Source organism: Carcharhinus amblyrhynchos, unplaced genomic scaffold, assembly GCF_965287045.1.
Source record: "Carcharhinus amblyrhynchos unplaced genomic scaffold, sCarAmb.v2.hapA scaffold_56, whole genome shotgun sequence".
In the NCBI taxonomy this organism is placed as follows: domain Eukaryota; kingdom Metazoa; phylum Chordata; class Chondrichthyes; order Carcharhiniformes; family Carcharhinidae; genus Carcharhinus; species Carcharhinus amblyrhynchos.
In genome coordinates this window covers 821,645-846,375 of record NW_027649797.1, presented here as the reverse complement: position 1 = coordinate 846,375, position 24,731 = coordinate 821,645, and the positions used below count along the sequence as shown (strand labels likewise).

Genomic DNA, 24,731 nt, shown 5'->3' with positions numbered 1-24,731 from the left:
TTAGGGGTGATCTTGTAGAGTCTATAAAATAATGAGGAGCATAGATCAGCTAGAAAGTCAATGTCTTTTCCCAAAGTTAGGGGAGACTAAAACTATAGGGTGTAGGTTTAAGCTGAGAGGGGAGAGATAGAAAAGCATCCAGAGGGGCAGTTTTTTTTACACAGGGTGGCGAGTGTCTGGAACAAGCTACCAGAGGTAGTAGGTGGGTACAATTTTGCCTTTCAAAAAGCATTCAGACAGTTACATAGATAAGTTGGGTATAGAGGGATATGGGCCAAATGCAGGCAATTGGGACTAGCTTAAAGGTTTCCAAAAAAAAGGGCATCATGGACAAGTTGGGCATAAGAGCCTGTCTCCATGCTGTATAACTCTGACTCTCCTATCCCAATTTTTCCGCTGATTTGATTCTCATCTTGGCTTTCTCATGCCTGTAGAGTGTAGAATTTAAATTAATGTATCATGTAACATTTGCTATCCATTGAATCACATCAAGCATTATTTGCCATTAGTTTCCTGCTTTCCATCTTGCCCCTGTCTTGAACAGCAGTGTTACATTTGTGGTTTTCCAATATGCTGGGACCTTTCCAGAATCGAGGTAATTTTGGATGGTTGCAACCAATGCATCCACAATGTCTACTGCCATTTCTTCGAAGACCTCAAGATAGAGACCATTGGATCAAGGGGACTTGTCAGCCTTAAGTGCAATTAATATTCTAATTTTTTTGTCCACTTTTGCATTCCACCTTGCCTTTTGCCTCGTGACTTTCTGCTATTCTTGGGATGGTTTTTGTCTTCTACTGTGAAGACGGATACAAAATGCCTGTTTGAAGCCTCTGCCATTTCCTCATTTTCCATTATTAATTCCCCACTCTTAGTTTTGCTAGTTTCCTTTCATGCTCCCAATTTCTCTCTCTCTATTTTTTGTCTAAGTCACCGTTTGCTGGTTCTAAAACTTTCCCAATTTTCTGACCTGCCACTAATCTTCACCACACTCTACACCCTTTTTCAATTTTGCCCTTAATTTCCTTAGTTAGCCACAGATGATAACATCCTTCTGGTAGATCCTTTCTTCTGTGATGGAATCTACGTTTGTTGAGACTTATGAAATATCTCTTTAAATATGTGCCACTGCTTTTCTGTTGTCTTTTCACTTATTTTCCCACTCCAGTTTAGCCAAGTCTGTCTGCATGCTCCTGTAATTGCCTTTATTTAAATTTAAGAAACTTGCTATGGACCCACATTTTTACATGCCCAATAACTTTTTTTAATTTTAATGGCATCAAGGAGTATGGGGAGAAAGCAAGAAAATGGCATTTAGAGGATCAGCTATGATCATATTGAATTGCAGAGCAGGTTCGAAGAGGCGAATGGCCTAATTCTACTCCTAATTTTTGTGTTAACTTGGTGTACCCATTTTTTTATTTTATTGGCTTTTTTGTTGGATTATCAAGATGAATAGTGTGGGGCTGTCAATCCTGAGAGATGAGGCATGTACTTTTGGAACTCGCATTGATAGCAGTTAGTTGCAAAATAGTTAACTTCTATATTGCTCACAACAAAGTGTCTTCAGTTGGCCTCAGAAGAGTATCCCATAGTGTAATAGTGTAATATTTCCATTTCCCCACACAAACTATCATTATAAACTTCCTTGAGCGGGGCTGACAGTTTCACGCCACCCTATGGCCAGTTCTAGGTTGCTAACCATGTGCTTACTGGAATTGATCTTCCAGTCAAGTAATTAATTTGAGATGTTGTGGTTGAAGGGGAAAATCTCATCTCAGCAATCTTATCAGAATTTAAAACTTGGTCCCAGAACTGAAGGATAAAATCTATCTTGTTGAACCTCCCAGTTCCTTCAGCTGTGCTTAATGCTATGTCATACAATCTGGCAAACTTTTAAAGAGAAACCTGAAGACTATTTAAAAAATGGATCATGGAATATAAAAAAAATCTGTAATAAATCCAGCTATATGTTTACATCTTTTTTAATCTTTGCAGTTATTTTGGAGAAGCCCATTCGAATTCCCAGGTCACTTTCAGTAAAAGCAGCAAGTGTCCTAAAGGGATTTTTAAATAAGGTAAGAGAATAATTGTTCAAACATTGATTTGATGCAAAGTATCCATTGCAATCTAAAGTGTTTTGAAGAAGGGGTATAAAGTAAACAGTTGACAAAGTTGTTCACAAGGTGGATCTAGCTCAGACATGGGCAGCACAGTGGTTAGCACTGCTGCCTCACAGCACCAAGGACCCGAGTTCAATTCCAGCCTTGGGTTGCTGTCTGCGTGGAGCTTGCACATTCTTCCTCTGTCTGCGTGGGTTTCCTGTGGGTGTTCCAGTTTCTCCCCACACTCCTAAGATGTGCGGTTTAGGTGAATTGGCCATGCTAAATTGACCCTAGTGTCCGAGGATTAACAGGGTAAATATGCAGGGTTACGGGAATAGGGCCTGGGTGGGATTGTGATTGGTACAGGCTTGATGAGCTGAATGGCCCCCTTCTGCACAGTAGGAGTTCTATGGGATCCTATGATTAATGACTTGTACCTCAGTGTACAGGATGCAATTTGTGGATTATGCAAAACTTGGAACATTACCTACATATAAAGAAGAAAAAATACCGTTCTAAATTTTCAATCATCAGTGTGGTGGGTGGGTGGGTAGGTGGAAACAAAAGACGAGCAGTCTGGAATTTTGCATCGGTTTTCTGGCATGGTCCTGCCTTAAGGTCTATTTTAAATGGCACCATTTCCTGCCAACACTCTGCATGTGCAGTTATATTCTGATGACTGGGTCCAAAGTCGCAATGTCCAAGTCATCACCATAGCAGCAGGAATGGATGTTGTGAATTTCTATCCTGGACTGACAGTGAAGGATTTTGGAAAGTCCTTTTACAGAGGGTTAGAGGAATAGATGGGAAACTAAAGTATTTTCCTTGTGGATATTTCTCTGCAGCCACACGTCTCCCTATCCCACTAATGTAAGTTGATTGTAGGTTGCTGTGAGTATTAGACTACGTTGTCTTGTCTAATACTCAGAACGACCTAAATCCACTTCCAATATTGCGATAGTGCGACACATTTTAAAAACACTCAGCAACAGCTGCATAAAATATCCCGCAAGGAAAGGATTTTAGTTTCTCAACTGCAAATCCTTCTTTCCCACCTCTGCCACGTGTTGAATTCCAGGCCGCAAGCTCCAGCAGTGATGTCATTGGATTTCTGTGGATGCATGGACCAGGGCGAATGCATGGGCCCATGTGATTATGCAGATGAGTATCTGTAGCCATCTTGCTTAACCATAATGCATTGGCAGGGGAAAATGTTTTCAAATAGACTTGATCAAAGGTGAAACAGCTACCTTCCTGCAAGCAGCAGATAGCCAATGAAGGCAAATAAGAGACAGACTATAAGACCCTTTCTCACGTGACCAGATAGTACGTAGGCCTCATGTGGTGGCTGAAACACAGTTGTGACAAGAGGTGGCCTCCCAATGGTAGGCAGGAGGGCAGCATTCCAGAATCATTTAAACATACCTCTCCTTTCAGATATCCAGAGGTAGTCAAAGTGGTGATCATGATTTGTGCTTTTGGGGAATATCTCCTCCACAGTGATAGTCTGGCAGCTGTAAGAGATTTTATTATTTTTTAAAAAAAGTTGTAAATGTTGAGGGGTTTCCTTCATCTTGAGGAGTCACTCTCTCATTGACAGAGTGTCACACTTTGATTCTCCGTGCTGGAGAGCCTCCTATTGACTCTCCAACATCAGAAGCCCATTGCATTAGTTTAAATCGTAAGTTGCCATCTTCTCATTAATTGGTCATTCCTTGGAAAATCTTGTCGAGTCACTATTTCTAATGCTGCATGACGTTGGGGGTCCAGATTTGATCCCAGCATTGGGATCCAAACTCTAAAGCAGAAAATCTGTCTACCAGCTGCCTATCTGATTTAATAAATACAAATGCTTTTAAAGTAAACTCTTGTTTTATTAGAGCATGGCCAGTGTGAAAATGTTTGGATAATATATTATATGTATAAAATGATATATAATATGGCTGTTGGACTTTGCCATGGAAATATTCTACTTGGGAGGTTAACCTAAGACAGGTTTTGAAATTGTGAATGTTCCTCGTGTAAAATTACATTTAAGCAACAGTTGAACTGAACTGTATAACACATAAGCAATGAAGAGTTTTGGACTTAACTAAATACAGCATTCCAGAAGTGAAAGATTGTTATTCTTTTATAGTATTGAAACTATATTATAACCATGGGAGGCAGACAGAAAAGTGGGTTTGAGACCATTGTCAGATCAGCCATGATTGAACGGCAGACCAAGCTTATTCCTCTTATTTCTTACAATGCTTCAAAATTTTTGAAGATGGAAGGTCAAGAGCGCCTAAAAATATCAGTGCAGTCAGGCATGCTCTTTGAATGGGAAACCACATTTGACTAATTTATTGGAATTCTTTGAGGAGCTAATGTTAAAGAGGAACGTGTAAATGTGGTGTACTTGGACTCCCAGAAGACATCTGAAAAGATACCACATCAAAACTTACTACACAAAGTAAGAACTCATGGTGTGGGGAATATCATATTAGCAAAGATAAACAATTGGTTAGCTACCAGGAAACAGAATAGGCCTACATGGGTAATCTTTAGGTTGGCAAGATGTAATGAGTGGAGTGCCACAGCCATCAGTGCTGGGCCTCAATTATTTACATTCTTTATCAGTAACTTAGGTGAAGAAACCAAAGGTATGGTAAATTTGCTGATGACACAAAAATAAGTAGGAGGGTAAGTTCTGAGGATGCCATGGAATCTGCAAAGAGATATAGATAACTTGAGTGGGCAAAAATGTGGCAGGTAGAGTATAATGTGGGAGAATGTGCTTAGGAAAGCAAGTGGAATGTTGTCATTGATTACATGAGGAATGGGTTATAAAAGTAGGGACATTTTTGCTACAGCTGTACAGGACGTTGGTTAGACCACACCTGGAATACTGTGTACAGTTTTGGGCTCATTTAAGGATGCAGTTACATTAGAAGCAGTTCAGAGAAGGTTCACTTGACTGACTGTTGGGATGAAGGGGTTATTTTCTGAGAGAAAGTTGAATAGGTTAGAGTTTACAAGAATGAGAGGTCATCTTATTGAAACATACATGAGGACTTGACAGGCTGGATACTGAAAGAATATTTTCCCCTTGTGGGAGATTTGAATTAGGAGACATAGGGCCCGGTTTTACCAACAATTTGCACCTGTTTCCGAGCATGAAATTGCGGTGAATTCGGCATCAGGCCGATAACGTGATCTGCACCCAAATCCGAGCAAATCTCGACTTTACCGACACCCGATTTGTCAGGGTGGCCCAACGATTTAAATGCATTAACGTGCATTTAAATCGATTTAATGAACTGCGTGCCCAACTCGCCGACCAAATCTTCCCACTTTACCTTCTCCTGGTCCGAAGCCAATTTTTATTTTGCAGAGGAACCTCTGAAGCGGCTCCAGAAGCTGCAACGGCTCTCTGACCCAGATCATCCTCTTAGGGAGGGGAGGGGAAATGTCCACTCCAGAAGGAGAGATTCGTTCCTGCGGTGAGGAGGAGGGATCCCTCACCCAAAGATCCAACCCTCCCATATCAGTGAGCGATCGGGCCTCCCCGCTACCACCAGACAATGGTCAGTCCTCTGGCCCCCCGCCCCCCTCCACTGAGATACATCTAGCCCCCACCCCCACCCCAGAGGATGTTCTGACCTGCCTCCTCTTCCCCCATCCAGAGGATGATCTATGTCAGAGAGCCGGTCTCTCCGCTTTCTGCTTTTTTTTCCTTTCCCGACCTGAGCACGCTTTTTCAAATTTTTATCGAACTGCGCATGTGCAGCTCAGAGCTCCGATCGTTCTGGCAGCACTAGGCCACGCCCACAGCACAGATCGAACTTGAGCCGGCAGAAAGCATATGGGCGCGCTGCAAAGCAGAATTCAAGATCAGATCTGTACTACGCCCAGATTCGGCACTTAGAATCAAAAAGATAAAATCGGGCCCGTAGTCTTAAAATGGAAGATTCCTTATTTTTAGACTAAGATGAGGAGAATATTTTTCTCTTAAAGGTCATGAGTAGGTCGAACATGCTTTCTCAGACAACAGTTGCGGCACGGTCATTGAATATTTTTAAGGCAGAATTAGATTCTTGACTTGCAAGGGTATCAAAGGGTATGTGGGTTTGATGCCATAATGGGATCAGCTGTGATCTTATCAAATAGTGGGGAAGGCTCATGGGGGCAAATAGCCTACTCCTCCGAATTTATATATTCATGTTCAAAATCATGAACAATTTTATGCAGTAACTTTTGACCTGGAATGCACAGCCTAAAAGAATGGTCAACAGACTCAGAGACTAAATGTTTGAAGGAAAAAATAGAGGGCTATGGGAAAAGAGTAGAGTAGTAGGAATAATGAGAAAACTCTTTCAAAGAGCTGGCTGAGGCAGGATAAACAAAATAATCTCCTTCACTGCTGCATTATTCCATGATCCTGTAAAAGAACAGCACATCTCCAATGCAGCAGTGTGACCGCCTGTGCTGTAGCTAGGAATGGAGTTTGCGCAAGAGGCAAGTATATCAAGTGAGCCTAGCTGAGGCATGATGTAAGAAAGTGAAGGAATAAAGATATTTGACATTTTTCTGAAAGTATTCAAGATTTGGTTTCACAAATTAAGTGGATGAGTACGTACATATTAACATGCTGAATTGCCTTGCTAATAGGTATAGATTTTATTTTAGTGTTGTCATCACAGCTAGACTGCTTCTCTACCCTTTGGGAATAGTGGGGAACTGGTAGAAGAACTCCCAAGCTGGTTATCAGCCTGTTGAACTGCTTTGAATGCTCCTTCCATGGCTAACAAACCCTGGCATTGGACTTGAACACGGAGCTTCTGGTCCCGCAGTAAGGATGGTACCACTGCACCACAAGACCTCCAAGTTGAAATATCATTGTTCCCACTTGCCTCAGCTTCTTTTTATTCATTCTTATGTATTCTTATAACGTAGAAATTTAGATCAGTCCCTAACCTAAAGCTATCACCATTCCTCTGTTCAGCTTGAAAGGAAAATTGATTGCTAAGGCATTGACAAATGTGTGTGAATATGATCTACTCCTTGATTCCTTAGTTTCAGAAGTTTCTGTTTGCACCTTGCTGCTTTCCCCAATACCATATTTATGTGTTAGCTGTAAAGTGTGTTTTTATGCTGTCCTCCTCCATGGCAAAAGAGGAAGGAGTTGATGTATAAACTCCAGCTGACACTCGTTTCAGTCAATGACTTCCTGTGAAAGAGAACTCCAGTAGTCCGTTATTAATTTATACTGAACTATTTTTCAGACTTGGTCGAGTAATGTTAACCTTGCCTTCCCCTTCAGTGAACTTAATTGAGAGTATCAGATCCTTGTCATTATTATGCAAACTATTTGTGGTTGGGTTTTAGCTTTACTCGCCTTCCCTGATACCATACCAAGTACTTGATTCACATGGACACTTCCCTGAATAATTAAAAGGGTGAACATCTCTATGTACAAATGGTAACAAAATAACATACTTGTAGTTCATCTAAATGTTTAAAGACCTTCACAGTGGAACCCAAAACTGACCAGTTTTTTTGAAAAGCACGATGTTATTTAGACCGAAGAAGTTTTATGGGTAAGTACCAGTGATGTACTCGCATGTTAGCTTCTCCTTAGGTGCTGAAGAATTGTATGTGCTCATTTTTGTTGAAGGCTTGCTAATGTTTTGTAGAATATAATTTATCGGATTGTACTTCCAGTTTGTGGATACTTTTGCATTATATTGCATGATGACAGGAGACCCAGACTCTGCTGCCAGCTGCACTGTACACCAAGACTTCATTAGTCCCTATGGCTTTATAGACTTGCAGAAATGGAATACAGTATTAAGAAAGTTCACAGTTGTGCTTTAAGATCATTTGAATCTCTCTCTACCTTACAACACTATCTTAATACCTTTTTAACCACCTAATTCTTTGTGACAAAGAAAGCCACATTCGAACCTTAATTATTTTTGCAAATGGTTGACTCTCAGCTGCTCTCTAAGGGCAGTTATGGATGGGCAATAAATGCTGGCCAGTCAGCGATGCCCAAGTCCCATGAATGAATACAAAAATGTAATGCAGAATTCCTGCAGCTGATCGTAAATTATCAGTACTTTTCTGTTGAGGGATCTTATGCAAATTTTACACGTTGTCCACAGAAATATTCTGCTTTGGGTATAATTTGATGGTTGATGATGTGTGTGTGGTCTTGATATGTACATTTTTCTGTAAAACCCTACTGAATTTTCCATCCAGAGAAGCACATCCCAAGTAGAACCCATGTAAAAGATCTTGTTTTTTTGTAAATATTCGCCACTAGCACATTTTACTCTGTCCACTAATTTATATAAGGTATTATGGGTTTTGTTAGGTCTGTTGTTCCATTTTGCCAATAGCAGATGTCAGTCTGAGGGACCCCTGTACTGACAGCTGCTGCCTGCAGTGTGCTGCTATATAGAGCAATTGTGTTGGTCAGGGCTGAGTTGGTCCATGATGCATCTGTCACAGCCTCTAAATGTTTTGAGATTGGGGTGTTTTTGTTGTTCAGTTTTAGTCATCATCCAGTTTTTATTATGGTATTATTTCTGCACCAAAATTGTAATAAAACTAACACTGTCAGTTATTCAGAATTCTTGTTATTCTTAAACTTGTAGTTTAAGCAAGTTTTAAGGGTACAGCACAACCTTTAATATTGCTGTCACTTTGTGGAAATTTCTGGAAAATTTTCTATAGATTTTTAATGAAGGAAGTTTACATTGTCAATTTTAAAAAGTTTAAATATCTTTTTTGGGATGATTTTATTAACATTGTTTTAAATTAATTGAAGTTAAAAATACTTAACAAATAAAAAAAGAAATTGGGAGAATTGAAATCTTTGTTTGCAGATGTATTAGTCACCAAATCAGAAGAAACTTTTTTTATGTTTATCCCCACTGTGTTAGCATCAGAAATATCATGTGAAATTAAAATGTGTACATGTCAAAATTGAAATTATTCTGTGCTCCATGTGAAGACTTCACTCTTCACATTGTCATGCGAGTCACTTGTCTATGATTGGAAGATATTAAACATTACATATTGTAGATTTTTACAGTAAAAGTTTAGGTATGAAGTAAGTCTGTGTTCCAAGTTGGCAGCTTGTTGCAAGAATTAAGAGTGGGAAGAAGAAAGGAATGTTAAAACTGACTATTTTTCTAAATGTTTGTTTTTGTTTTAGAAAATGATACGTTCCTTCATCCCTCCTTCGCCATGCATCTCTTTTAGCCAAAACAGCAGGCAGCCTGTTCCCAGGCTCATTGCTGCATTTGGAAAGCCACCAAGGGGCGAAAGAACAGCTAACTCCTGAGAGTTCCATATTCATTGTTTCTCTTTTCCTTCGGTAGATAATGTGATTGAGAATGAAGTTCTCCATGTTTGTGTTCCACCACGCTCTAATAGACATCTTGTATTTGATTTGTGGTAACTGAACAAATTCTAAATGGCAGCTCCACATTGCAGATATAATGAATAAAAAATCTTTAAAAAAAATCATGCTGACCAAACTAAACTACTGTTAAGAGTCATTAAGAAATTTGACAAGAAACCAATGCAAATGGCTGTAATAGCTTCCTGGGCTCAGATTTTCAATTCAAAGTTTAAAGTTTATTTATTCGTCACAAGTAAAGCTTACATTAACACTGCAATGAAATTACTGTGAAATTCCCTTAGTTGCCCACTCCAGCGCCTGTTCGGATCAATCCACCTAATCAGCTCGTCTTTCAGACTGTGGGAGGAAACTGGAGCACCCAGAGGAAATCCACAGACGTGGGGAGATCGTGCAAACTCCACGCACACAGTGACCCAAGCCGGGAATTGAATCCGATTTTTGGCGCTGTGAGGCTAACCATTGTGTCACTGTGCCGCCCGCTCAGATAGAGAAAATGTACTTGCAATCTTTTCAGAAATGATTTCCTTCCTTCAAAATACAATATTTTTTCTCCAATATTCCTTTTTCCCTTTGTCTGTAGAACTTATTTGTCACAAATCAGACATATGCTAGAATACTTTGAAATGCTTTGAAAAACAGGCTTACGACGTATGCAGTCCAAATAATAGAACTTTTAAGTATTTCAATTTGAATCCCAGTGTATTAAATTGCTCCATTTTTAATTAATCTTTTATTGGTGTAAAACTTGTCTTCACTTCATGCCATTTAACCCCACTCAACTTTGTAGAAATGATGGATAACTGATCTGTAAAAGGATTGCATCTGCTTTTATTGTAATCAGCTTGTATTAATATTGTTTGAAGATAAATAATTGGAAAAAAAATCCTGAACACACTCTACTGAATGAGAATTTGGGATTCTTTACGTATGATGGAGATATGGATTAGAGACTGAGGGCACTGGTTTACTTGTAATGGCAGTATTCCAAAGCCTTCCCCTTTTGGACAAATTTACAGCTTGCTCTTTGACAAAAGATGAACATATTTTCCAAATCCTTTCAAAAATGGGCAACTTTATCCATTGTGGGTAGTTCTAAATAACAAGGTTGCTAACTTACATAATGGTGTTCAAGAATTGGCTGCAATCCTACTTAGAAACCCAAGTCCACAAGACAATCCATTTCTCTTTCCCTGCATGCTCTTAATTTGAGGTTGGATCACACCTGAATTCCATTTCCAATAGACAATATAAACCCAGCATATTATTCATGATGAATTACTCCAAACTTCAGTACAGGAATTTTAGATGTCACATCTGCAGTTTTTTTCTGTCTTTCTGCTCTTTTGCTCTATTGTGTGCCCCTCATATGATCCTATACTTCTGCACCTTATACACCTGTGTGTAAGATCATAAGTGAGGGGAATAATTAAAATGCAGCCGAAGTATATACTTTCTTGAAATTTCACTGGAAATGGCCCAGCATATCACAGTCCATCCTTATCAGTTTCCATATTGAGCTGAGACTGTGCTTCTGGATAGGGAGCTTAGTTCATTAATAAATGGAAACTTGTCAACAGTACTGACATATAAGCAAAATGAATGAAAATGTCAACAACAGTGCTATCAGGTGGCACTTGGTCAGCAATAAGATGCTTAGTTTGGGTTCCACCAGGGCCACTCAACTCCTGACATCATTATAGCCTTCGTCCAAACATGGATAAATGAGCTGAATTCAAGCAGTGAGTTCAGAGTGACCACCCTTGACATTAACGCAGCATTTGACAGGGTGTGACATTAAAGAACCTAAGCAATTATCTGTGATCAGAAACTGAACAGGATCAGCCAAGTAAATACTGTGACTATAAGAAAAAGTCAGAGGCTTGGAATTCTGCAGTGAGTAACTCATCCCCTAACTCTCTCAAGCCTATCCACCATTTTACAAGGCACAAGTCAGGACTGTGATAGAATACTCTCCATTTTCCTGGATGAATGCAGCTCCAACACTCAAGAAGCTTGACACCATCCAGGACAAAGCAGTCCACTTGATTAGCATCCTATTGACCACTTTCAATACCACTGATGCACAGTGAGAGCAGTGGTGCACCACGTGGACTGCAGTCGTTCAAGAAGGCAGCACGTCACCACCTACTCGAGCACAATTAGGCTGGACAGTAAATGCTGGCACAGCCAGTGTCATCCCTGTTTCCCATGAAAGATTTTTTAAAAATGTGTCTATGCAATGATACGTTTTGCACAATTGGTTTGTGATTTGCTGAGCAGTGTGAATAATCTACCTTTAGTAAATTTACATTGTAATCTTACAATAAACAACCACATCAGTTGATAGTCAGTAATGAGTGAATCAAGTAGATTTGTTATTGCAGTTGCACATTGTGACTTGTGCTGATTTTCATTTTTACAATTGACTAAAAATTGAACAAAATTTATTTCAAAGGCGTGAATCTGGGGTGGTTTAAATCAAATGACAAAATTGTTTGAAATATTTTGATAAATGTCTGTACAGCCAGATTAAGAATCTAGAACAATAAATTTACTTAATGATGGAAAAGTTGATAGTGTTTCTAAGGTTCTGAAATAATTTTCGTAATTAAAGATGCATTTATGTATCTTCTACTTATATTATGCGCAGCATTAAAGATTTTTGTGTGCTAAAACAAAGTTGCACACGGTAGTGAACATACAACATAAGATGTAATTTGAAATCAGGAAGGAGAGCATTTCAACTATTCAAAATTTATTTTAAAAATATATATTTATTGTAACAATGAACAGAAATTGGAGATATTGTTCTAATCGTCTGTGAGCAAACATAATTTTGTATATTATTTGATTCAATTGTTTATAGGACCCTAAAGAACGACTTGGCTGTCATGCACAGACTGGATTTACTGACATTCAGGCTCACACCTTTTTCCGCAGCATAGACTGGGATCTGGTAAGTACTACATCTCTTTGACAAACTGTCATTTATTTGCTCTCCATGATAGACAGATGTGCTCACAGATGCCAAGCCCTACTATTCCAAGGTAATGAGGCAGCGGATGCCCTGTGGTGATGGAGCTGTTGTTGTCTCTTTATTCAAAACAGAAAAAGCATGTTCCTCTTGTGCAGGAATAATGCTAAACTGGTCATAACCCGACTAGTTGAGAATCATATCCTCCTTACTTTATTGTATAACTGGACTATTAATTATAATACAAAAGCCAAGTGCGGATGCTGGTATTCTGTTTCTCTCCACAGATAATGCCTGACTTAGAGATTTCCCAATTTTATTTTTGTTTTTGTTTCTGTTTCAGAGTTAAAGCTTCAGGTTAATAACCTTACATCTGTTTCTATTAATTGTAATGCAGCTTTGAACTTTAATAGCTGTGACTGGCATTTTAAGCTAGGACTGAATCCTATCCAGTGGAACTATGTTTAGACTTGTGAAAACAGGTGTTAGACACACGCACATTCAAAGAGTAATTTTTCTTCTAAATTGTTGAATAAATTACTTTGATTGCACCCAGTGTTGAACATGTCTCCCCACAAAGCCACTCTTACTTGACAAAAACATTCATCTGCATGGGAGGCTTTTTTTAAAGGTAAAATGGAGAACGGAGAACTCCATATGGAATTTGCCGTCAATGCTACTGTGTTGGTTTTTCATAAGGCGAGAGAGCCATCTCAATGCAAGACCAATTTAACGAGCAAAGAATCAGAGGTGTTAGATAGTTTCTCACAATGACAGTTCCAACATCTTCTGTTCATATTGATGTAAAATGGCTCTTTTGAAAAGTGATTAATAATTCTGGGACTGTTTTAAATTGCACTCAGATCCCTACCAAACGTCTGCTGTAAATGAAGCTTAGCATTGTTTTGAAAGTCAGAATAGTTCTGTTGAGATAACAGCCGCCGCCTGATTCTGAGATGGGAGCATGTGGCATGTATGTTGACGCCTTTTCGGTTCATTTTACAATTTTTAGGTTGCAGTTAAAAAGGAGTAGATGGGTTCTCTTTGCATGTTTTTTTTGTCATTTCTGCTAATATAAACACCACAGGATTTAGCATACTGCTGCTGTTGTAATGAATGTAACAGTTGGAGCAATTGCTTGAGGAGAGGTGAATGATTTGATTAAAGACTAGTGTGCAGTGAAAATATGCCTATTGTAGATTTCTATTCATATTATAGCTACATTCAGAGAACCAGAACCTTCACCAATGATCTGGCTGACAAAAGTGACCAAGTGGCAACTACAGCAAATCATTTGTTAGTTACAATCACTAATCTTAAAATGACCATTATAACCAGCTGTATATAATGCTTTAGTAATTATTTGGCCTTTGTGAATCAAAGTGATGCCTCTATCTCCCCATCTTAACCCCAACAAAATTAATAACTCAATCCAAGAAAATTTTTTGCTTAAAATAGAAAAACCTATATGAATAAGCACATCTCAAGGTTCCAAGGAATCAACAATTCCTCTGAACCAGACAAATTGAGAAGTAATGGTTGCGTGATGCCAATCTTGGGTTCCAAGTTTGTAAATTACAGGAGGAAAAGAAGACTAAACAAATTAGGTCGAACTATTTGAAGACCCTGGAAACAAATGAGAAATGGGAGACAATGCTACAATCTTTGTTTTAACAGAAGGCAAATACAGGAAGCGTGCAACTGATATTTGTAATTTAGTAGGAAGACAAAACAAAAATTAAGAAAAATGCTGGTTTATGATTATTTTGATAACTTACAACCTTACTTGTGTTTCTCTATGTTAAGTGTCTAGATAATGAAAGCTTTCAAAGCTAATCTGTAAAAAGATCACTTTACATTTAAAATTGGCTTTTCCTTCTTTGAAATTTACTGCATTTAATTCTAAGGAGTATTTTCACCTTGATTCTTATGAATGACTTGGTCTACATTTGAATTCTCAGTAGGATATCTTGATTGCTAGCTTGCATGTCTCCTTCTGTGGATATCAATCCATGCATGCACATTCTATGGCTCCCTGCATCAGTACACCTGCAGGAGGTGGTCTGCAAACACTACCTGCCATGCCAATAAATAGATTGCTAATGTACAAGCCATCTGAGTAGAATCCGTGCCTGCTTTATGTTGTAGGACCTGTAACTTCACCTTGATGTGAAAACTACCTTCAAGGGTATTTGTTCAGTCTAGTATACTTTTGGAAAGTGGAATTTTTGTCTGGTCATGCTGTGATTGGAAGGAAGATTCTAGTAGATGCTGCGTTCATTCTGGAATCCAACTGGTTGTGTAAATGAGGTACTGAATGTCCCAATCTGTCACCACATCACTTGAAGAAGCTTTGTAGATGGCCTGTTAGTATCTTGTCAGTGGTTGCATGACTTAATTTCAATTGGCCTGTTCAAGATTCCATATTTAGATTCCCTTTTAGATCGATACTGTAAGTGGGGGCAGTTACAAATCAACGTCCTAAAATGATGTTTACTTGCTTAAGTCACTTTATGAATATAAGTGATTAGCTAAATGTTCAATATTCACCTGTTTGTAGTTCTTAAGGTGAAACTATTTTTCTGTTATATTGATCATAAGAAACAATAATTCTAGCGCGCATTATCAAATCATGGGCTGGAAAATACCGTCCATGGAATCAGAGAAATTTATAATACAGAAAGAGACCACTTGCTCTGCCATGTCTATGCCAGCACTTTTGCAAGAGCAACTGCACTTAGTTCCCCACCGCTTGTTTATAACTCTGAGTGTTCTTCATCCTCTAGTATCTGTCAAAATGCCTTTTTAAAATTATTTATGGAATCAGCTTCCATCACTTTTCAGTTGGACGATTCCAGATCCCAACAAATCTGAATGAAAAATATTCTCCTCATCGCCGCCCTTGATGTTTGGTTTTATATCTGTAACCTCTAATTGTTCACTTACTGGTTAGGAGCAATTAGATCCCAGCTTTTAAGTATTGCTAACCACTCAAGATATTGGCCATTTGGTGATGTGTCCGGACAATGAACAGAATTGACGCAAAAGATCGAATGAGCAGACCATACATAGTTGTCGAGCTGCTTGCATTGCAATCAACGGACAGAAGTTATTCATGCATGGCAATCCCCACATCTAGCTTCGAAGCTATCCAATTTAGCTCCCACAAGTCTACTTGGACTGGAAAAATTGTCTAATTTGTTTGATCCCTCTCCCTTTATCATCTGCTGTGGGCCTTAATTTAAAGTTTTAGATGAATATATGTACATTACCAAGTCGCTGAGTAATCTCACAAATGCTCATCCAGTCAGTCACTTGGCTGCTGGTATCAATTACACTACAACTGCAGCAACCCTTTAAGCTAAAAATTTCTGTCTCTATTCCAGTCTTTCGAAGTCTCGCACAGTCCATTCCCAAAACAAGTCGTCTTTCTTATCAATTCCTCTCTCAGGCACTCCAAAGCCATGAAGGCTTTTTAATACACAAGTGTTTAGACATATTTTGATGGTATCTTCCCATTGGCCATCCTTCAAGTGTCCCTTAATCAGACTTTCTGATGCTTCAGTGATTGACCACCCAAGTAAGGTTACTCATTGTCCTGGCCTGTAGTCCAAAAGTCACTAAGTGCAGTAACAACAAGAGTTCTGATACATAAAAGACAACTTATTTTGTACTCTAGCTTGAACAATGGAAAACATTAACATTAGTCTGATAACAAGCTGTGCGTGACCAGTGTGAAACAAAGACAAGGCCTGGGAAAACATTATTTATTATTGATTAATTAATCAGAGCACAATCACAGCTGGGTTAAGGTCAATGTCTCCAAGAGTTAATACAAAATAACTTTAAACGCAGAAATAAAATGAAAAAAATAGTTCCTGCAAAGTTCAAGCCTCCAGGGTGCAGAAGAGATTTACGAGGGTATTTCCAAGGATGAGAATCTTCAGTTATGATGCAAGTTTGGAGAAGTTGGGACTCTTTCCCTGGAGAAAAGAAGCTTGAGAGGAGATTTGATAGAGGTATTCAAAACCATGAGGAGTCTGGACAGAGTAGATAAGGTAAAACTGCTCCCACTAATGAAATACTTGAGAATGAGAGGACACTGATTTTAAAGTAATTAGCAAAAGAGGCAAAAGCAATATGAGGAAAATCTTTTTCGCATATTGAGTGGTGAGAGTCTGGAATGCACTGCCTGAGAATGTGGAGGAGGCAGATTTAATCGAGGCATTGAGGGTCAAATTAGATTGTTTTGTTTCAAAAAATTATCTGCTGGGGAGAAGGCAGGAGAATGTCACTATGTGAAATGCTCATTCGGAGAGCCAGTGCAGGCACGGTTGGGTTGAATGGCTTCCTTCTGTGCTATAACAATGCTGTGACAAGAATATGCAGTAGGAAATATTTTTAATTGCCTGAACAGAATAAGCATTGCCATGTGGCAAAGCTGGAAGATAAGATTAGTTATTTTTCTGATTTATGAATGCAATTATTGTATCTTATTTGTGAATCATAATGTACATATTATGAAATGTTTTGCACCTGATGTGGATGAAGCACCATTTGTAGTTGAGAAGGTGGTCAGGCAAAGGAAGTTGGTGTGGTACAAGAGCATTAATTTTATCATCTTCGTGCTTCCTTCAATTCTAAGGCAATTCAAAGCACGATAATTTGGTTCCCATTCATATCCCCATCTGCAGGAGGCTCACAGATGATTTTCTGCTCGATAGTTTAGTTTACAGTAAAGCCGAATTACCTACTTTGAGAGGAGCATGATTTCACCAAATTATAACATTTCCTATCAATAATTTTAGTAGAGTGGTTGAGTCAAATGACCTATTTCTTACAATTATTTAGAACTGTTATCCCGGCAGTCCAGTTTTGTGATTTTCTTTTTTTGATATAGCCCATGCCCATTAATTTTGTCAAAGGTGATTTCTAAATTTCAGTTCAAAGTCTTAAGTAACTTGGAGAGTAATCCTTTTCATCATGTAATGTATGTATGGCTTTGAATAAAATGCTTTTTAGATACCATAAACTTGTATTTTAGTTTAAAACTGCTGTTTTCACTTGCATATAAATATTTAAAAATATACATGAGTTTTGCTGGGTGAATACGGAGTATACTTATAATGGCTTGCTATCAAGTGACGTCTTAATTTTAAAATTCTCGGCCTTATTTTGAAACCCCTCCGTGGCCTCATCCCTGTCTCTGTAATCTCCTTCAAACCCATAACCCCCTGAGATATTTGCAGTCCTCTATTTCTGGCCCCGTGCATGCATTCCCAATTTTAATTGCTCCACTATTTATGTCTATCATTTCTTCAGCTGCCTGGGTTAAAGCTCTGGATTACCCTCACTACATTTCTGTGCCCTCTATCTCACTTTCCTTCTTTAAGACATTGCTTAAAATCTTACTCTTTGACCACACATACGGCCATTTACCCTAATGACTTCTTATGTGGCTCAATACCATACTTTGTTCTACTTTGGGGTGCTTCATTATATTAATAGTGCTATTTAGATACATAATTTCTCGTTTGTTCATTAGTTTTTGCTGACCAGAAGGTCCCCAGTTTGATCTTTTATGTTAAGTTAATGAACATCATTGGGACAGTAGTTAGAACACTTCAATTTGACTCAATATAGTAAGTGTGTAGGAAACGAGACGGAGTTACAATTCCTGAAAATTTTTGATTGGCAATTGGAGTAAGTGCATGGGTAGATGTGTTCTGAGAAGGTGGTAGCATAACGGTATTCTTACTGACCAGAAATCTAGGATAATGCTTTGGGGACCCGAGTTTGAACCCCCCCCCCCCCATTATGTCAGATAGTGAGACTTAAATTGGATAAAAATCTGGAATTAAAAGTCTAATGATGACCATGAAACATTTATTGTAAAAACCCATCGAATCCTACCATGGCAGATGATGGAATTTGAATTCAATAAAACATATCTGGAATTAAGAATCTACTGATAACCATGAAACCATTGTCGATTGCTGAAAAACCCATCTGGTTCACTAATGTCCTTTTGGAAAGGAAAGCCTTATCTGGTCTGGCCTACATGTAACTCCAGGTCTATAGCAATATGGTGAACTCTTAAATGACCTCTGCAAGCCACTCAGTTTATGGGGAAAAATGATGGCCAGTCAGAGCTACCAATATTACCTAAATAAATAATACAAATTAGATGGTATCTGTCCATTCATTGACATTTAGAGATGAGTATCTGAGGTGGCTTCCCACTGCTTTCTTCAAGATTTCTATCTTAGGAGCACTTGCTCTTAGATGGACTGCAACCAAGATGAAGAGCCTATTTACCATTCTTCTTCCTATTGGACCTAAGTGTCCCTTATTGACTTCCTGGAATTGTCTGGAATGGAGTTCAAACTTCTGATTTGGCATTGGAAAGCTAATCCTGTCATCTGTAGTTCGATACTTCCAACTTCCATGTGAATAATTGCCAATTGCTGAGGTACAATTGGGTCTCAGGATAAAAGCAAATTATTGCGGATGCTGCAATCTGAAACCAAAAGAGAAAACATTGAAAATCTCAGTGGGTCTGGCAGCATCGTAAGAAGAGAAAAGAGCTGATGTTTCGAGTCCAAATGAACTCAAAACATTAGCTCTTTTCTCTCCTTACAGATGCTGCCAGACCAAAGCTCAAGCTTTGACAAAGGGTCATCTGGACTCGAAACGTCAGCTCTTTTCTCTCCTTACAGATGCTGTCAGACCTGCTGAGATTTTCTAGTGTTTTCTCTTTTAGTTTACAATTGGATCTCTGATGCTTACACAGCTATATCTTGATTCGGAAGCTTCAGTTGAAAATTCCGGGAAGATTGTATTCATAATTTGTGAATTATATATAATTTGCAGAATTCCAGGGCTGTGAGTGGGGATGAATATTGATGTAAAATGTGGTAGAGAAGAACTGTCTTTTGGCTCCTTGCAGGGTGAGGTCGATGTATAACTGAGCTACAGAGATCAGGAAAGTCATGAATTTGATCACTGCTCTTTACTGAGCTAGCTGATATAGTGAAGCATGACAGTCTGGGAATGTTACATATTAGACTTTGGAGGGGTGGGGAAAATTGGAAAGGATTCTTCTCACTAATCATTATGCAGAGGTACTGATTGAAAATGCTGTATTTCAACGTCATTAGGAAAAATGTCCCCATTAATCAAATGTGTTGATAATGACCGCTTGGACATTTAATGCCATACGTCCCAGTTTCAATGAGCAAGGAAGCAGAAATTTATTTGAAGGATACCCAGAAACAGCTGTTAAGCCTTAACTTCAGCAAGTAACAATTTATCTCCACTCAACCATTTATTGACAACATTTCAGTTCACAGGAAATTGACATGTTATTCTCTTAACTGGTAAAAATCTTACTTGGAATTTACTTGGGTTTCTCTTTAAATTATTTTAATATTTTGTTACAAATGCCCTGACCTGTTAAATGACACTAATTTTAAAATGAATAAAAAGCAGTATTTTAATAAGAACACTTCAGCATAGCACAAAAGCAAAATACTGCAGATGCTGGAAATCGGGGGGAAAACAGAAAATGCTGGAAATACTGAGTAGGTTTGGCAACATCTGTGGAGAAAGTAAGTTAAAGTTTGAGGCAGAGGCCCTTTATGATAGTTGTGTTTTTACTTCACATGGTACTGAACAATTTGAGTACGCCATGGGTTAAGTAAAATGCTTATTTCACTCTTCAGAAAGTTATTCACAACTTGGTCTTCAACAGTCTGGGATAATCATGGTATGCAATAGCTACCAGCTGCCTATTTTCTTATCTCCTGCTGGGCAAGATTATGGCATGCACAACAGAAAAAAGATTACACATAATCTGCCTGAGTTGTAAAGCAAAGACTTTGAAAATAACCGTCTATTAGAACTGGAGTATTAAAATTAATTAATAATCTGAAAATTACTGTATATATTTCTTTTTAAATACTTTAAGGATCCTGATAATCTTGAGGTTGAATGGACTTGTAATAGAATTCAATGCCCTCTATTCATCTGGTTGAAAGTTTTTTTTAAACTTTCTAACTTGCCGTCAGATATGTAACTTGTTAAATATTTTTGGCCCAAAGTTTTCATATTAAACCTCCAAAAATGACTTCTTTTGTAACACATTTTTCAGTGATTTGCACCAGGACTATGAGGAATCTATTTGGACTAACATGTAGCTACTTACTTTATATATTGAGCTAACAATGCGGACATCATGTTTGTTCAGCAGGGCAAGCGAGTATACAATCCTAACTTGCCCCGCAATGCACTTTCTATTATCTCTTCCGATCCTTATTCAGTTCTATTTAATTACTTATTTTTATACCTGTGAATAAATATGAACACATCAAGGAAAAATAGTTCCAGGTTTGTATTCTGAATTTTTGAAAAAATCTAGGATTTTGATTTTAAATTGAAGGTGATACTCTTTGTACAATTAATTACTGACTTTGTAAGCAAATATCAACGATAACCCACTACCATCGGATTGGCCTATCACTAATTACTGCAACTGCAGAAAATCTGAAATATAATCTGAAAATATCAAATTGATCAGCATTTGTAAGTGAAAAATAATGGACTATTGTTTTGTTTCTAGGCTTTGCAGATGAGCAAGATTTTTTTTTACAGGATTTTATTTATTAGTCATAGTTAAGGCTTACATTAACACTGCAATGAAGTTACTATGGAATTCTCCTAGCCACCACACTCTGGCCCTTGTTCAGGTCAATGTATCTAACCAACACGTCTTTCAGATTGTGGGAGAAAACTGGAGCACCCAGAGGAACCCACGCAGACATGGGGAGAACGTGCAAACTCTGCACAGACAGTGACCCAAGCTGGCAATTAAACCTAGGTCCTGGCACTGAGACAGCAGAGCTAACCACTGTGCCATAGCACCAAAACAAAAGCTGCAGCGCCTACAAGTCTGAAACATAAATAGAAAATCTTGGAAACAACTGGTTAGTCACCATTTACAGATGGAACCGCAGGCTAGTCAGCATTTGCAGATGGAACAGGGGCTAACATTTCAGGTGTAAATCCTTCGTCAGCACCTCTTAAACTAGTTGCCTTTTTGTGTTATGATTCATTCCATCAAACTTGTTATACTCTAGAAAGTCAGGTGGGAAGGATAGAAATTGAACCAATCTTTACACACTTCTATAAGCATTTATTTGCAACTTTATAGGACCCTTGTTGCAACTTTATAGGACCCTTGTCAGACCCGACTTGGAGTACTGTGCGCAGTTCTAGTCGCCTCACTACAGGAAGGATGTGGAAGCTATTGAGAGGGTGCAGAGGAGATTTACAAGGATGTTGCCTGAATTGGGAGGCATGCCTTATGAAGATAGATTGAGGGAGCTAGGTCTCTTCTCCTTGGAGAGACGAAGGTTGAGAGGCAACCTGATAGAGGTTTATAAAATGTTGAGAGGAATAGATAGGGTGGATTCTCGGAGGCTATTTCTCAGGGCTGAAATGGTTGCTACGAGAGGACACAGGTTTAAGGTGCTGGGAAGCAAGTACAGAGGAGATGTTCGGGGTAAGTTTTTCACTCAGAGGGTGGTGAGTGAGTGGTGGTGCCGTCGGTGGTGGTAGAGGAGAACTCGCTGGGGTCTTTTTAAAGACTTCTGGATGAGTATATGGGATCTAATGGCATTGGAAGTTATAGATAGTTCTATGGCTTGGTAGGCATAGATGTCCTAGGCGCAACTTGTGGGCTGAAGGGCCTGTTTGTGCTGTAGTGTTCTATGTTCAATAGACATTATGAACATACAGCTTCTTATCCAACAACCACAGGACACAAGTGAATTCCAGTTAGTGCACACTACTTGTATGCAATTAATGACAATTGTACAATTAACAGAGTCCCTTCCCTCTCTTTAAGTAAAAATAGGGATTTATATTTTGAACTGAAATTTCAAAACAAATTAAACCAAAGACTTCTGTATTCTATGCAAAGCATTACAATGTGAGAAGCCCCTCCTCTAAGGCATGTAAAAAATTTCTTTATACGTAAGTGGAATCCAATAGTTAATGTCCCTTTTGAATTTTAAATATTTCCTTTCTCTCCAGCATTTGATTCAAACTACCAAATCAATCCATAACCTTTTATCACTTGCATTTTTTGTGGAGAGCATTTTTATCCCACAAAGATTATCTGCATAAGGCAGAGGTAGATAAATCCTTGACTAACAAGAGAGTCAAAGGGCACGGGGGATAGGCAGGAAAGTAGCATTGAGGCCACAGTCAGACAAACCATGGTCTTATTGAATGGTGGAGCAGGTTTGACAGACTGAATGGCCAACTCCTGTTTCTAATTCATAAGCACGTATGACATGCAATTGGTAAACTATCTTCAGTTTGCTCATTGTACAGAATCTTACTTAAAATATCGGATGAATAGGATCCTATATCCATTGCCTTCCTGAGTCAATATTCTGGCAGTCAAAGTATTTTTAGTAATCTTTTTCATGTCCAGTGCACACAAAGCAGGACAAATGTAACCCAACCAATTACTACCCATCAGTCTTCTCTCGGTCATCAACAGATTGATGAAGGGGGTCGTCAACAATGTTATCAAGTGGCAATTACTCAGGAATAACATGCTCACTGATTTTAAGCCTGGGAACTCAGTTCCTGACTTCATTATAGTCTTGGTCCAAGTATGCACAAAAGAGTTGAATTCTGGAGGAAAGATAAATAGACTTTCCTTAACCTCGAGAAGCATTTGGACTGGGTGTGGCATCAAGGAGTCTTTGCAAAACAAGTCATTGGGAAGGTGAAGAAAACTTTCCATTGGTTGGAAGTCATACCTAGCACAAAAGAAGATGGTTATTGTTGTTGGAGGTCAATTGTCTTAGTTGCAAGACAGGAGTTCCTCAGTGTAGTGTCATAGGCCCAACCATATTCAACTGCTTCCTGAATGACTGTCACTCCATTATACGGTCAGAAGTGGGATTTTCAGTGGTGAATGCACAGTATTCAATGCTATTTGCAGCTCCTGAGATACTGAATCCCTCTGTATCCATATGCAGCAAGAGCTGCACGACATTCAGACTTAGGCTGCTAAGTGACAAATTAGATTAACACCTACAAGTGCAAGGCAATGACCCTCTCCAACAGGAGAGAATCTAACCATCTCCCCTTAACATTCTGTGGCATTACCATTGCTGAATCCTCTCTGATCAGCACCCTGGGGTTACCATTGACCAGAAATTGAACTGGACTAGCCATATAAATACTGTAGCTACAAGAGCAGGTCAGATGCTGGGAATTCTGCAGCAAATCACTCACCTCCTGACTCCTGTCCGCCATCAACAAGACTCAGGTCAGGAATGTGAAGGAATACTCTTGTCTTAATGGTCCAGCTCAAAAAACAATCAAAAAGCATGTCTGCTTGATTGGCACCTGTCCACTACCTTTAATATTCACTCCCTTCCCTACGTTAGCAAAACTGTGCTCTTGCTGCATATGGATACAGAGGGATTCAATATCTCAGGAATTGCAAATAGCATTGAATACTGTACATTCACTAGCGAACATCCCACTTCTGACCTTTATAATGGAGAGACAGTCATTCTGGAAGCAGTTGAAGATGGTTGGGCCGAAGACACTACACTGAGGAACTCCTGTCCTGCAACTAAGACAATTGACCTCCAACAACAATAACCATCTTCTTTTGTGCTAGGTATGACTTCCAACCAAAGGGAAGTTTTCTTCAGCTTCCCAGTGTACACTGCAGCCGCTCATCAAGGCTCCTTCAATGGCACCTTCCAAACCTATGTCCCCTACCATCAAGGACATGACAGCAGACACATGGAAATACCACCATCTGCAAGTTTCCCTGCATATCGCACACCATGCTGGCCTGGAGCTATGTTGCCCTCCTCTCACTGCCACTGGGTCAAAATCCTGGAATTTCCTTCCAAAAGGTTTGGTGGGTGTACCTCCGCCACATGGACTGCAGGTCTAAGAAAGCAACTCACCACCACCTTAAGGGCATTTAGGGATGGGCAATATGTGCTGGCCTAGCCAACAACAACAATATCTGGTGAAAGAGTAATTAAAAAATAACTACCCTAAGTCATGTTAATAATTCCTGCACTATTAATTTCTTTATTTACTCTTTATATAGAAAGCCAGTAATTAAGAAATATATTTTATAAAATAATTTTCTGTTTCGGCTACTGAAGTGAAATACCATGCTATATAT

The 24,731-nt window shown here is 38.9% G+C and overlaps 1 protein-coding gene across 2 annotated transcripts in view; it reads left to right on the top strand.

Annotated features, from left to right (window-relative positions):
* Positions 1 to 24,731, top strand: part of prkcz (protein kinase C, zeta) — a 480,227-nt gene that overhangs the window by 342,923 nt on the left and 112,573 nt on the right. For both annotated transcript variants that reach the window (XM_080182477.1, XM_080182476.1), the window contains exons 15-16: positions 1,999 to 2,078; positions 12,389 to 12,478. In XM_080182477.1, coding sequence (XP_080038603.1) covers positions 1,999 to 2,078; positions 12,389 to 12,478 — 170 coding nt within the window. The remainder of the gene's footprint in view (positions 1 to 1,998; positions 2,079 to 12,388; positions 12,479 to 24,731) is intronic.